General features: G+C 35.3%; 1 protein-coding gene across 2 annotated transcripts in view; it reads right to left on the bottom strand.

Annotated features, from left to right (window-relative positions):
• PACRG (parkin coregulated) overlaps positions 1-16,012 on the bottom strand; it is a 512,384-nt gene that overhangs the window by 436,537 nt on the left and 59,835 nt on the right. For both annotated transcript variants that reach the window (XM_060614499.3, XM_060614497.3), the window contains exon 2: positions 2,129-2,263. In XM_060614499.3, coding sequence (XP_060470482.1) covers positions 2,129-2,263 — 135 coding nt within the window. The remainder of the gene's footprint in view (positions 1-2,128; positions 2,264-16,012) is intronic.

The raw sequence follows: 16,012 nt of genomic DNA, 5'->3' as shown, positions 1-16,012 counted from the left end.
GCCCTCCCCCGCTCAAGTACCAGACTGTCCTCACAGCACATGCACCAAAGGAATAATTATGATTATATTGGGAGATTGTCCACAAGCCTATGCTTAATAATTCTCACATTTTACTTTCAATATTAGAGTAGTGTAATTGAAATGTGGTTGGCGAGACTTTAAAAAGACAGAAGCCTACAGGTTATAGGATAAGACGTTTCCTTAAATGTATGCTATTGTTCTACCAATGGCAGCAAATAAATTGCTTCTTTTTTATTCTGACTTTTTGGCTTGCTGAATCAGTAGTCTCATCAGAAATTACTTAAAAGAATTAACATAGCTATAAAAACCAAAAGTAGTTTATATCCCTTCTGGCTATTGTATTATCAAAGATAAAGCAAAATGATTCATCCTACATTTTCATTGTTTTCAAGATGATTTTCTTTCCTAGTCTCTTGACACTTCCAAAAGTTACTCATAAAGTTATTTGAACAGGTAAAAATAAACCTATAAATTTTGTTATTGACATAATTTTTATGTGCTGTAATTGCGTAAAACACTAAAATCCACTCACTTTTTATAAGGAATTATAGCATATTGTTTTGCTCCACAGGAATGAGGTTTTTCAGAAAGTCCACTGCGTTACCTTGTGGAACCAGTATATAGACAAACACAAAATCCATGTAATTAATCAAATATAAACAAACCCAAAAGTTACAGTAAAGTTTTGGGAATATATACTTAGGTTAAGACTAAAATATCTAAATTACTTATATTTGCTATAAATTCTTTCTCATTATATGCACACTGTCATATAACAAATTCACATTTTAATAGAAATGACTGAAACCGAGATAGAGATAGTCATGTTCTTCATCCTCCTAAAAAACTTATGACAAAATTTAATAACAGGGACACCTTCGGGATTTCTATCGCCAAACAACTTACAGTAATTGTAAGTTCAGTACTTGAATACCAAAAGACTGCTCGAGATTTAGAAATGCTTGATAATTATATGAAAACATTTAAAGACATACAGGAAACAGCACAAACAATTCTCTCAGTTTTTCCATAAAGGAAGGAAAAGATTAATTTTGATGAATCTAAGTATTTGCTTTGATGAATTCTTTATTTTGGTCATTTAATTTTTTTAATGTGAATTTATTTGTACCAATCACACACAATTCCTACCTTCACCTTCAGACACTATTGTGGGACTTTTTAGTTAAATGGGTCAATTGCTTCACTTGGATGATATTTGGCAAAAACCTTTTATGTTCCTCAGTCTGATGTGATACGCATGCACAACTCTGTCTTTAGCCCGAGAAACCCTTTTAGCTGATAAATATCACCCAAAGCAAAGTCCTTGATAACACAAAATAATTAAGTAGCAGAAGCTGTTTAGAGATCAGCATTTCGTTTTTCAAATTAAATGTAAAAGCCTTCTCCAGTTAAGAGATTGGCAAGTTTTTACAAATAACATCAGTGAGCCTTTTAGAAAGAAACACAGCCACATTACAATGGAGTCATTAGGCAATACATTTATTTTGAAGCCAATTAACCTTTTGTCAGAAAAATGTCGGTGCCGTAATGGTTTCGGCGCGGAGGTCAGCCTCTAACCGGGCACGTATGACAGCCACCGCCACTGACACGTGCTGCAGACAGGGAGAGAGTGCGGCAATGAGAACCAACCTTCTTTTGTATTCTGCTCTGCATTTCCAGGGAGCAGACAATCTTGACCTATCCATTTAGGTAATTAAAGCTTCCATTTGGAAGTGTCCTGCAGGAAGGTGAAATTTGGAGGAGATAAATGGCTGTTGCTCTCTGTATTCAGCCACCAGTTCCATCATTTGATGGACTGCCTGAAACAGGCCGGGCTGCCAGGTTCTCATAAAAATAGAGATGAATTGGGCAGCGGACGATTCTCTAAGGCAAAGCAACTCTGTCATTTTCTGTTTTGCAGGCTATAATTTAATTGTTAGTCAAGGTGGACAGCTGACACAAGGGGGGCCTTCTCTAAGAGCTTACCCACCACCTTCCATTCTCTGAGAAATCACCCCAGCTTATTTGGTTAGCCAGCTTCGTTCGGTGTTGGGAGATGTCGCTCCAGCGGTACACGGCTGGTTCCCCCAGCTGTGCCCTGACTTACCTTCCACGCGATTTTGTTTCCTTTCGAATCATGCTCAAGGGCAATTGGGAAATCTCCTCGCTCATAAAATTTTCGAAATGCTGTGGGCTTCGTTGGTCTTTCTTTAAATGCTCCTGCAACTGGCGGGCCTCTCACCTTCAAAGGAAAGGAAAAAAATAGGAATCAGGTTTTAAAAAATACTAAAAAATGCACAGCGAAAAAGGCTTTACTTCAGTTTTAGTTCATATGAAATATTCTGGAAGATAAAGACCTAAATGTCTAACGATGGAAAACAGCAGCTTCACTAATACAAAAACTTACAGAGGAGAATTATTTTATAATCATTATTAAGAATTTACTTTATTTTGAGTTTCTTTAGAAAGCATTCCTAGAAAAAGTCACTTAAAAATTATTACATTATAAGGGAAAAAAAGCCTAAACTTTTGTTTAAGAAACAAAAAATTAATGGAGGCATCTAAGTTCCACTTGGAATGTTAAAACTTTTAAGATTTCTAATAGTTGCTAATTCTAATCTCTAAATTAAAATTTAAATACATAAAGAAAAATACATATGTATAAATATACAAAAAAATATATATTTGAATGTTCAACTATATATATAGTTTATGGAACTATAAACTATACTTTATGGAATACTGAATCATTTTAAAATATGTCCTTTAAATCTTTCTATGCACATAAAATGGTAAAATATGTTCTCATGTTAACAACAAACTATGAAAATGTTATATGAAATTAAATTATAATAAGTAAGAAAATTATAACAAAAACTGGTCATCTACTCTGTGTAGATATATATCCATATCTATATCTATATCTGTATCTATATCTATATATGTGTAGCTATATATAGATATAGATATAGATATAGATATATATCTACACAGAGTAGATATGTAGATAGATATATATGTAGACATATAGATAAGTAGATATATAGACAGATAGCATACATTTGATATTATGAATTTGTGAGGAAGTAACATTAGATTACATGTGAATCTTTCATCCCCAAAACTGAGATTTTTCTCAAAGAAGAAACATTTCATATTGAGTTATTCACATTGAGAATATTTTTTAAATCTGTATTATTTACTTATGAACTAATTCATTACGTTACAAAATTGAAAGCAATTGGTGAACTAGTTAGAAAATTACAGACCAATGATTATCTTTCTCTGAAAGTTTATGTTTAGTTTATTTATTATTTTTTAATCTATTTATTTATTTTGAGAGAGATATAGCGTGACCAGAGGAGGGGCAGAGAAAGAGGGAGAGAGAGAATCCCAAGCAGGCTCTGCACTGTCAGTGCAGACTCTGACAGGGGGCTAAATCCCATGACCATGAGATCATGACCTAACCGAGACCAAGAGTCAGATGCTTAACTGACTAACCCACCTCCGGTGTCCCTATTTATTAATTTAATAAAAACATGATTAATTTGTTAATTCTTACTATGAACAAAATAGCAAATAATTTATGTAATATAACTTACTTGATATAATGTTAATTTTTAATATTCATGTAAAAACTTTAACTTTAACAAAGAAATATATAAAAATATATCTAATATAGTAAATATACTAAATAATGACAAATACATTTTTTTAATGCACATAGAAACACTAATGCTAGAAACTGAATAGGATATTAAAATATTAACATGATTAAATGCTGAAATGGGGTTGAAGAGTGAGGTAACACAAAGGCATTTATTACAGTTTAATTATTAGAGTTTAGAATTTTCTTCACTACCTAGCTATTTATTCCCAGCATACAATTACATAAGTAACTATGGGGAAGCAAGATTGCCTTTCACTAATAAAAGATTTAAAATTTGTTCTGGTATTAGAATTATTGGCCACCATTTTCAGACAAATGTACCTAATTGTTAAGTAACCATATGTATATGATGACAGCTTTGTGCAGAGCTCTGAGTTGGATGTTACATATACATTCTACGCTACATTAGTATAACAGAAACTGTAGGGATGCCATTCCTGGACTTTAGTTCACGGAGTGGTCAATTTTGAACCACATTTTTTTGGAAATTGACAAAGAATTGACAACTTTTTATTCTGTCAACAAGTTACATACCACAAAAAAAAATTACCATCTGTCATCATGTCACCATTTTAACACCTCTTAAAAAGTGGTATATATAATCCAAGAAAGAAAACTTAGCCAAATTAAACCAGCATCATGCATATTTATAGAAAGTTATAGTGCAATAGTGCACATGTGTGTTCATGTTTGTGTGCATTGTATTATTGCACAGTACTGATTGCTAGTCAACAATACCTCATTTTTTGTGTTTTTTTAAATTAAAATTTAAATATATAAAGAAAAATACATATGTAAAAATATACAAATATATATATTTGAATATTCAACCATGTATATGTATATGTATATGTATATGTATATGTATATGTATATGTATATATATGAAGATTCAGCCATAATGAAAGAAGGAAATTTTGCCATTTGTGACAACATGGATTAAACCTTGAGGGCATTATGCTAAGTGAATAAGTGAATAAGTCAGACAAAAAGACTATTATTGTGTGATCTCACTTACATGTGGCATCTAAAAGAACTGAACTCATAGAAATACAGAATAGATTGGGGCGTCTGGGTGGCTCAGTCGGTTGAGCATCTGACTTCAGCTCAGGTCATGATTTCACGGCCTGTGGGTTCCAGCCCCGCGTCGGGCTCTGTGCTGATGGCTCGGAGCCTGGAGCCTGTTTCGGATTCTGTGTCTCCCTCTCTCTCTGCCCATCCCCTGCTCATGCTCTGTCTCTCTTTGTCTCAAAAATAAATAAAAACATTAAAAAATTAAAAAAAAAAAGAAATTGAGAATAGATTGGTGGTTGGCAGGGTCTAGAGGGTAAGGGTGACATCTATTGATTGTCTTTTTTCATTTGCTTTTTGATCTTCTTGATTCTCAGTGTGATGATTTATTTTCTATTGAAACCTGCCCTTTGGTGTATTGTGAGACTCCAGACCTTCAACTTTCTGATTTAGCTGGTGTTTTCCAACATATCTCTGGCACAGAGGTGGGGAAGGGTACTACCTAATCACTGTCAGGTTGGGGTAGAAATCCTGGTTCCCACCTGGCCTCCACTCACTCCGGAGAGGGACTTTCTCATTGACATGGGGTGAAGGTGGTGGCTTCGGGACCACTAGGGAGTACCTGACATCAGTACCACTATCAGTACCCGATAGGGAGGGGTAGGAGTGCCCCATTACTGCTCCCCGTTCGGTGCCATAGAAGGGGTGGCCTCATTACTACTGGGCAGTGATGAGATTCCTGTCCCACTAAGAGGCATTCTCTGACAGCCCCAGCAGAAAGGGGTGCCATCTTATTACTGCTGGTTAGGGTGAAAGTCCAAGTTGCCCCCACTTGGTCTCCACCGACGCCGTGGGTGTTGAAGGCCTCTTTACTGTTCCAGTAGAGATGAAAGGCTCAGTTCCTCATTTAAAACATTCAGCTGCAACGGATATTTAGATCTTTTGTCTGCTCATCATCTGCTAACCACCTTTTCCAATTTTTCTAGATGTTATTATTTATGCTGTGGAAAGCAAGACTCCCATTTGCTCAGTTCAGCTAAATTTTGCTAGAGATTATCTTTCTCTCCTTCCTTTTTGTCTTAAAATTGATTTCTCTTTTTCCTTTTGCCTCTTATTCTAAATATACTCCATTGTTTCTGATTGTGAATTCAACATTCAAAAATGATCCAAACTTTTAAAAGAACCGACATATTTCTCTCTAAGAAGCCTAGAAGGCTTTACAAATGGTTATAAACAAGTTCTATTTGTCTTTCTTCACATCAATTTTCATGGACTCCCTACAGAAATGATCCCATGCCTATAATTCCATGGAGACTCTTTACTTAGTTTGCTATTATGTAATAACTCAACAGTGACAAAGTTCTTTCTTGAATATTATTATCCTCTGTTTTTATATTTGTGCCACTTATTTATTTTAAAACATTATATTTTTTGGATTCTGGTATAGATCCATTCCAAATTAACTCTTGGAATCTCAAAAGTTGTAATTCTAAAACTGACTAGAATATTTTCAGTTAAACCTGTTAGCACAACATGGGCATTACCTAATTTTATGCAGATGCCCCGTCACTGTCCCTAGATAATATTTTTTCTGTTCCAAATACATATATACCTACTTAAACCTAACAGAAGGATATATTTTTAATGCTCTATACATAATCCATTCCAACATTCTAGGTAATTTTAAAACCCTAAACATGAAAAATCAAGTAAGTAATAATCTCAGGAAAGGTAATAAAGATATTGCTACTGGAAATCACACAGATGAATGTAGATGGACTAAATAAATTTAAAAATAAGCAAAAAATCTATTAAGAATCCTTATGTACATCCCACTTTATAGAAGAACTACTGTAAATTTTGTTTAATGTCTTAGGAATTTTACTCTGATTCATTACAGATAATATAGAATAAGGAACAATAAATCAAAGTACACTTGTGGGAAAATGCAATTAGGATTTGTCTGAATGGTGGGGGCTGTCCATAAACCAATTAGAAAGAATGGGTGTCACAGCAGAATGCTTTTAATAAAATCTAATGCACTTGAGAACCAAGTTTCTGAATGCACTTTGAAGTGGCTATAAATGACAGGGTACTTTCATGCCTACACTCATTGAATGTGCTGGGATGGATTTAGGACTTAGATCATAGGCTCTGTCATATGGTCACAGAAACTAATAATAATTAGTAGGAAAGAATTTTAAGCCACTCTAAAATTCTTCATGATATACTTTGAAAGTTTCCTTTTCAATAGTTTATTTTTTAGCATAAATGGAAGCTGAGAAATCTATATTTTGTTATTCTAATTGGTCTGATTAGCCAGCTTACTAACATTGAGACAATATGATACAAAGACATTAATTTCCTATTTTCATCAGCTTTAACCTGAAACTTGGCCACTGTAGTTAGGCAAGAGTTATACTATCTCTGAGCTACTCAGGCACTTGCATATTAACCCCACGACTGGCAAATCTGTTGCCATTAGCCTAGATTTCTGAGTAAGTAGCACTATAATTCAGTGTCTGCCCCACATGCCAGACATAATTATTCTAACCCATCAGAAATTTGTCACTACCTAAGGTTACCAAATGACCGAGGAAATGTTTGCAAAAGTATTACAATGATCAAATCTGATTGTAGTACTCGATGGGATACCTCATCATTAACAAAGGTGAGCTTGTATTATTGGGTAAAGATCTCATGAGAAACTTTAATAATATATCAATATAACAATATAACAAAACATTATGATAGTGATGTTTTTGTTAGTAACAGCCGTAAAAGATAACAAGTGCCTTATATAGTAAAATACATATATTTCAACAAATGTTCAACGTAGACAGACATACTGTGGAGTCCTTCACAATCAGGCCCTACGGGTAATAGTGAATGGCAGGGAAGACATCCAAGTGATGTGGGCAACCTAATTCAGGAAGCTCATTCTACTGAGATCTAACAGGATGGCCTGGAGTCAGGAGAATGTGTGGTCAAGACGTAGTCCAGGCATGAGGTGGCAAAGGCCTTAAATTAGGACGCCATCGATAACAAAAACAAAACCCCAAAATATTATATTCATTGTTTTATAAGCATTTTTGGTTTCAGCTTTTGACAAAACCCACATGAAATGATATTACAGACAAGAAAATCTAAGCTTCAATAGTTTCAAGATCCTGGCAGAAATCACAGAGTTAGTAAGTATTAGGAAAGGGACCCCCACTGCTTTTGCTTCTACAGACCTTGTCCTCAGTCACGATACCAGAATGTTGGGTTTGGGCAAAAACCTAAAGGGGAGTTACCTAGGGCACATGACTCATTGAATGAGAAGATCCAGAGGGCAGAGATGAGAGAGGCTTCTGACTGCGAAGATGCAAATAACCAATTGGTTAAGTTACAGAAAAAATAAATTACAGGATGGAGAGAAATCTTATTAAATCACTTAGAAGTCTACCACCTATTACTAATTTTGTGCTTTTGCTTCTAGAATGTATGTACAAGTATCATAATTTTTCATTAAATTTTTTTTAATGTTTACTTGGTTTTGAGAGAGAGAGCATGAGAGCAGGGGAGGGGCAGAGAGAGAGGGAGACACAGAATCCCAAGCAGGCTCCAGGCTTTGAGCTGTCAGCACAGAGCCTGACGAGGGGCTCGAACTCACAGACCGCAAGATCATGACCTGAGCCTAAGTCAGATCTTAACCAACTGAGCTGCCCAGGCGCCACATAATTTTTCATTTTTATGTCCTTCCCATTTAGTGTACTTTTTTTCACCTAGTATAGTATGTCTTGATGCTGCTATGGATAACAGAATTTTGTTTTTTTGTAGCTAAGCAATATTCCACCAACTATTTGCAATTATATTTGAAATTTATATTCTTTCTGATGTTTTTTGCATTTGTAATCACATTATTGCAAACATCTCAAGCATATCACATTTTCCCAATTTTATATTATGCCCTGAGAGTCGCTCATATGAGATAATAAAATCAAACTTTTTATTTTATGATTCTTGATAAAAGTGTTGTTGATTAAAGGAGAACAGGTCTTCTGTCTTAGTCTAGCTGGGCTGCTAGAACAAAATGCCATAGTATATAACTATTGGTTGCATTTACTGTAAATATCTCCTCACCACCTTTGTTTTCCATTTTTACTTATTAAGCATTTAAAAGTTTAATTTTCTTTTTGGTAGAAAAGTTTCTTGGTCTTTTCTTTAATTGTTCTTTTTATCTCCAGCTTTCAGCTCCTTCATATCATTCCTCTGTCAGGACACTGTGAATGTTGTGTACAATGAATATCAACTAATTATAATCATATCCTTACTCTACTTAAAATCCACAGATGATCTCCCATTGACATGCTGCATATACATTCGAAATGAATGACTGGTGATGTCTCTGGTCCCTCCTCCATAGACTCCTCCAGTTATGGGGGATTTCTCCATTCTCAAATATGGCCTGCTCTCTTCAGTCTTCATGATTTTCCTGTTCCACTAACATGTTATTGTCTCTTAGCCCTTCATTCCTTTTTTGCTCTCCCTTCTTTTTCTCCTGAATAACCATGAATCACCTCATGACTCAACACAAACTTCACTAATTCTAAGACACCATTCTTGACAAAGTATATTCCTACCTGTGAGTGGGATCAAGTTCTCCTTCACATCAGACCTGAAATGCTGGAGGGATAAACTGACTGTGACCCTAGATCACTAGCACAATCTGTATGGAGATTATCAGGGAGATCAGGCTATTGATAAAGATTGCGTGTAGTCAAGTGGTGGGTTAAATCTATCGGAAATTGGTAAATTTTCCCAAAGGGAAAGTAAGTATACAGTGAGAAAAAGGCTGAGAACCTGAAACATTTCCTGGAGACTTAATAATAATAATAATAATAATAATAATAATAATAATAATGGAGACTAGGAAGAATACAATGGTAGCAAGAATATGGGGAAGGGTTGTTATCACAGAAATCCATGAATGAGAGGAACACATTTTTTAGTGATACACGTGGGTCCATTATGAAGAGGTTTGAAAGTTCTCTGAAAATTAAAAAGCTATACTGGCATGACAGGATAGAAACCAGACTGTATATAGTACATTGGGGGATAAATGAACAATATGAAAGTAAAACCAGATGTAGACTTTGAGGGAGACCTCCTGCCCCATGAATTGGCAAAATGCGAGTTTCTAGTGAAGTATAATTGTTAAAGAAGGGCAAAGTTAATAGTGATTGGAAATGGAGAAAGAAAAAAAATATTAATGGGCTATAATACTGGAAGTCGTAAACTAATCACTTGCAGAACTGGAATAGATTTTAGAATAAAATATATGTTTATAACTAATGTACTTACTCTAAGATGGCTAGAGAAACTTGTGATGTACAGGTTTTTCAGTGTTAGGAGCTCATAAATCTGAATTCAAGGACCTATGGTCACATACACTAAAATATTTCTTAGAAATAGAGTGAAGAAACTGTCTCTAAAAAAGTTCCTACCCCTGTCATTAATTCATTGAAAAATGTACTGAATACATAATATTTCCAAGTCACTAGGCTTGGTATTATTGGGGACAAAGAGGTAAGTCAAATATATTATCCTCAAGATATATATCATTTAGGAAAAGAGATGAGAATACCTTCCAGACTTTTCTATAGAAATAAGAATGTGATATGCCACAGAAATGCCAAAGAAAGATATATAGAATTCTGTGCACTCCGACGATAAAACATTTCAGTTTTGAGACATTGTTTCTTTTCAATTAAAAATGTTATTTAGTCTTACAATGTGCCCATACTTTTCAGTGGAACCAGGCAGAAATATATTTTAATTTCCTATAAGCCTGGATTCTGTATAGTTTCAATTAGAAAAAAATTATCAGAAAAATATGGTTGCTATAGCATAGACTTGTATATTTATAACCTTTGCAGTTATTAAGGATTAAATCAAAATTAATCACCTGTATTTTATATAAAGTTCTTAGATTTAAGTAATCATCAATATTATCACAATTTTGTAACCAAAAATTCACTACTGATAAGACCAATGCATATTTTCTTTTTATGTAAAACTTCTCACATTAAAATCCACATTTTCTATTTTGAAATTCACTTATATAAATTAGAAAATTTTGCTTAAGATCTAAGGCTGTGTGACATAATGAAATAACTTATATTAATCTAAAATGCTTATAGAGACTAGTTTCAATATGATTAGCATAAATAAAAGCTAAAATTAGTATCGTGAATATGGTAAGTTATAATTAAATTAGCATTGTCATACGATGATTATCCAAAAGGGGAAAAAAACAAAAACAACTTATAATGTAGTTTTTCAGATAGATAGAATGAGAGGGATACAGTGTTAGTGAAGACAGTAACATGGAATAAAGTGGCAAATCTTTCAATTAAAACAATCTAGAAGACTTCGGCACTAGATTTAACTCTTCTCGACAATTAGTTATGCCCTGCTTTGTTCGCAGAAGGATCATGAAGACAGACACAATACAGAAGAAAGCTTAAGTGTGGAACAGATGACCTACCATCCATCACGGGAAAGTGACTAAACCATTTGGAGCCTCAGCTTTCTCAGGGGTCAAATTACAAAATGACACTGACCTCTAAGATCCTTTCTACACCTTTATAACCTAACGTGTGTATTTATTAATTCAGCAAATATTGAGGACAAACAATATCATCAGAAAATTCACCCCACTGTAGAGTAAGCGGAATCTTAAAAGGCACATAAACTCCCTGTTGAGAACCACAGGGGCTATGGAAATACATCCCTGTTTACATTTCGGGGATTATTTTTCTTAGCTCTATCGCCTTTATAATGACCTCAGTTTCGTAGATTCTAGACTTCTTCCAGGCTAGGATCCAGTAACTTGATTTAAAAATGCTTCTGCAACAACTTTAGGAAATAAGGAAGTCCCAAAGATTGCTGAGAATATTATGGTTATGTCATTTTAAATTTATAACTAAACTGGAACACACTTGGCACTAAGACATTATTTCAAAATGTTGTCTCTGTGGTCTGAAGTAGTTCTGAAAGCAATACTGGGCTACACAATTTCTCTTAAATTGTTTTGTTTACAGTAATAGGCATCAGTGGTTCTTTAAATTCTCTGTTGTGGGGGAGAAAGCAGACTGATAGCCTTTCCTAACAAGATGAGATGCAAGAATCAAATGATGAGAAAGATACAAAATCTTGACAGTCGAAGGCCAAAAAAGTTTACTCCAAAGCTGTGCTCACGGTCTTGCAGTTAAATATGGGTAAAGGCCACCTATTTAAGTGCTCGAGTGGGATTCTTGCCATCAACTTGTCTCCAGAGAGTCATCAGAGATTTCAATTTAGACTATGCTGTTTAGCATCTGTCTTGTAGAACTGATAAAATGCCTGAATCACAGAGACAGCTTGGCTAATACACTGTCACACCTAACACGAAGGCCAAAGAAATAAGTGAGCTAAATGTGAAAGGAGAATATAAATGGGTAAGAGTTTAAAATATATTCTATTCCTCCTACGTCTCTAATGTTGAAAGCATGGTCAGTAGTTTATATCTAAACATATATCTTCTGTGTGTTGCAAAAGAGATCTTTCTTACTGAATTTAATTGGAGTAAAAATGTTATTTTTGTATATGTGAAGAAACCATGACCGTTCACATCTTACATATCATGAATATTTTAATGGAAAATTTGAAAATCCTTGTGTCTAATGATCCAAACTGATATTCTCCAGAAAAAAAAAAAACTTGTTATTTGATAGAAAAAATATTTTTGGAAATGTCTACAATAAAAGATATTTATGTTGGTAAGTATAAATCAGTCCACTGGCCCCCTCTAAAATAAAGTACTTTGAATGTTCATACAATTTACAGCAGAGATATAAAATACACTGATTATAAATGATAAACTCTACTGGTGAGATAAAGGAAGAAAGAAATGTGCAAAAACATGTATGTTACCACATATACAAAGTACACATATTCCAACTTAACTGGAAGATAACAAATAAATACAAGATTAGGGTCTGATCAGTCTGTTTTCTTTGTTTTTTTTTTTTTTTGTTTTTTTTTTTTTGTTTTTTTTTTTTTTCATCGTGGTTCATTCAACCAGGAAAGAAATGTTAAGAATGTAAAAGGAGACAGGGCGCCTGGGTGGCTGTCGGTTGGGCGACCGACTCTTGGTCTCAACTCAGGTCATGATCTCACTGTTCTTGGGTTCGAGCCCCATGTCAGGTTCTGTGCTGACAGTGCACAGCCTGCTTGGGATTCTCTCTCTGTTTCTCTGCCCCTCCTCCACTATCTCTCAATCTATCTCTCAAAATAAATAAACTTAAAAAAAAAGGATGTGAAAAGAGAAGAGGAGCAAAGGCATAGTTAAGTCTTCTATCCTAAGAAAAGTCAGTAATGCTTCATCACTACTCAGATGGAAAATGTTTTTTTTTACTTTTATTTGCCTCATAGTTTCATTTTTTAATAAATAAAGTGCATTTTTCCTGAGCCACGATCTTCATCTGTGAATGCTAGCTGAAGTTAAGCCAGTAAAGTATTCGCATGTAAAATTAGCATGCTCAAATATATAATCTTTTTACATAAAAATGACAACCGATTAGAAGATATAATCTTAGGGACTTCAGTTATAATATCAAAAGATTAAATACATGGAAACAATTTATAGGAGATGTGTAAGATCTATATGAAGACACTTTTTTTTTCCTTAGAGAGAGCACACAAGCAGGGCAGAGGAGCAGGTGGGAGGGAGACAGAAAGAGACAGAAAGAGAGAGAGAGGGAGAGAGAGAGGAGGCTCCATGCTTAGCACAGAGCCCAATGTGGGGTTCGATCCCACAACCCTGGCTGGGATCATGACCCGAGACAAAATTAAAAGTCAGATGTTCAACTGACTGAGTCACCCAGGTGCCCCTATATGAAGACACTTTTAAAATGTGACTAAAAGATACAAAGAAGACTTGCAAAATTAGAAAACAATTTTCTGTGATAGAAAGATTACAAATCATTGCGCATCATGAAAGCGTCAATTTTACTAAGTCAATTTATAAACTTAACACAGTCCCAATAAAAAGACAGCCAGTGTCTCTTATTATAAATAGGCAAGATGACTCCAAAGTTTATATGTTATAATCAACCAACAAGATTATGTAGGAAATCTTTGAAAAAGAATCCGTGTGTGCAGTTACAAGAATAGAATAGTAATCTGGCAACAGATCTAAGTAATTATGTACATTCACTATATCACTAAGTAGACCTCAAATCAATGGGGGAAGAAGCATGGACTACTCATTAGTTGCTATTGGAACAACTAGGTATACACACAGAAAAAAATATCGGATCAATTCTTCTCACTTTACAACAGAATTATTTCCAAATGGATGAAATGTTTAAATGAAAAACAATAACAACAACAACCAAAAACTGTCCTAAAAACGGGATCCATATAATGGCCTATAAAGCCTTACACATCCTGCCCTCCCCTCCCATTTCTTCTCTGGTTCCCTCTTCTAGGACTCTCATAGTTGACGCTGCTCCAATACACTGGCTTCTCTGCTGCTCTCTGAACATACCAGTTATATTCCTAACTTTGGGAATTTGCTCTGGTTTTTCCCTCTGCCTGGAGTGTTCTCCCTTTATATGTTTGTTTGCTGAATCCCCTTACCTCTTTTAAGTGCCTGCCCCAATCTCGTCAAGGAGACTTACCATGACCATCACATTTCATATTAACACTCTTACCGCCTTGGGGCCCCCAGCCTCCTTACCAAGCTCTGCTTTTTCTTTTTTTCCCTTAGTGTTCATCCCCTTCTAACATACTACGATATGCATTTGTAACATTTATTGTTTATCGCCTTCCTACTCAACCTAGATTATAAACTCTATAAGAGATTATTGTTTGTTTTGTTCTTTATTAGGTTAATAGTGCCTGGCACAGAGTAGGGGTTCGATAAACATTTGTTGAATGAAGGCGTTCATTAATCTGGTAATAGAGTAGAGGAGACACTGCTGATGGATGGGGAAAGACTGTACGTTCAATAATGGTGCCGAGACAACAGCATTCGTGGAGAACGTGAAACTGGAGGTCCAACCCACACTGTACACAAATTCAATTCCATGTGATGTAAGGACAAATATTAAAGGCAAAACCATGCGAACTGTAGTGAAAATACAGAAAATATTTCTTTTATGATTTGGGGATGGGGGAGATTTCTTAAGAAAGATAAGTAAAAGCACAAACTACAAAAAATTACAGCCCCTTCACAATGTCCACCTCGAGTATCCTGTTCAGAGGTGACCCCCTCTTCTCTTCCTAGCCCAATCCCTGCGAAGCCCTAACCCTAAAACCCTTCACTGTAACACTGGCCCACCTCCTTTTCCTTTATTCCCTCTTTCTGTACTTCATGGTCAATAAGGATGACGACCTGTCCCTGGGACTCCCCTCAATTCCTTTAACACTCTCATTTTTTGGTACTTTGCAAAAACTTAATGCTGCCTAAATAAGCTCTCCACTAACTCTGTGCTAACACCTATGCTCCTAAAAGATGGTATTTTATTACACTTCCCTATTCTTTTCCCCCACGCACATACACAGCTATTTCACATCGTTTATTCTCTCTTCGAACCTCCAGCATCTCTTCTCATCCTCATTCACAGCTGATCATCTTTCTCCCCTTCACTGAAAAACAGAAATGTCATAGAGAACTTCCATATGCTCCTAGCACCGCATCTATGCTCTTAACCTGTAAAACACACCCTGCTTTCCATGCTCGCTCATGACTCATCTTCTTTCCAAGCTTGCCATTACTGCCCTTGCTTCAAATTGCATATTACACCCTGCACTCCTTCATCTTCCTTCTAGAGCAGAGTACTGGATGGTAAAATTTAAATCAGAAGGATGCTATTAACTTAAATAATTTAAGTAGAGGTAAAAAGCACCGGGGGGGGGGGGGGGACAAGTCTGAAGGAAAGGGAAGACAAATACAACTGACATTCATTAATTCCTTAAATACATATTTATGGAGCATTTGTTGTTCTAGATTCCAGGCACTAACTGCCTGGACAGGTAAGATCTCTGCTCTCCTGGAGATTATTATGGAAGGATCAAGCAATGGATAATGTGTGTTTAAAGTAAGGATAAGAGTAGATATTAGAAGACATTGGTCTGACATATTTGAAAATTTATATGTAAGGTAGGGAAGAAAAGAGGGACAGGTCAAAGGTGATGGTAAGATCTTAAACCTGGGACATGACCTACAGAAATAGGGACGTTAACATAAGCACAAAACAAACGAGAGAGCAGGAGAAA

This window comes from Panthera onca, chromosome B2 (assembly GCF_046562875.1).
Source record: "Panthera onca isolate mPanOnc1 chromosome B2, mPanOnc1 haplotype 2, whole genome shotgun sequence".
Classification (NCBI taxonomy): domain Eukaryota; kingdom Metazoa; phylum Chordata; class Mammalia; order Carnivora; family Felidae; genus Panthera; species Panthera onca.
Note: the sequence above shows the minus strand (reverse complement) of the source record. Positions and strands in the feature narration are given on the sequence as shown.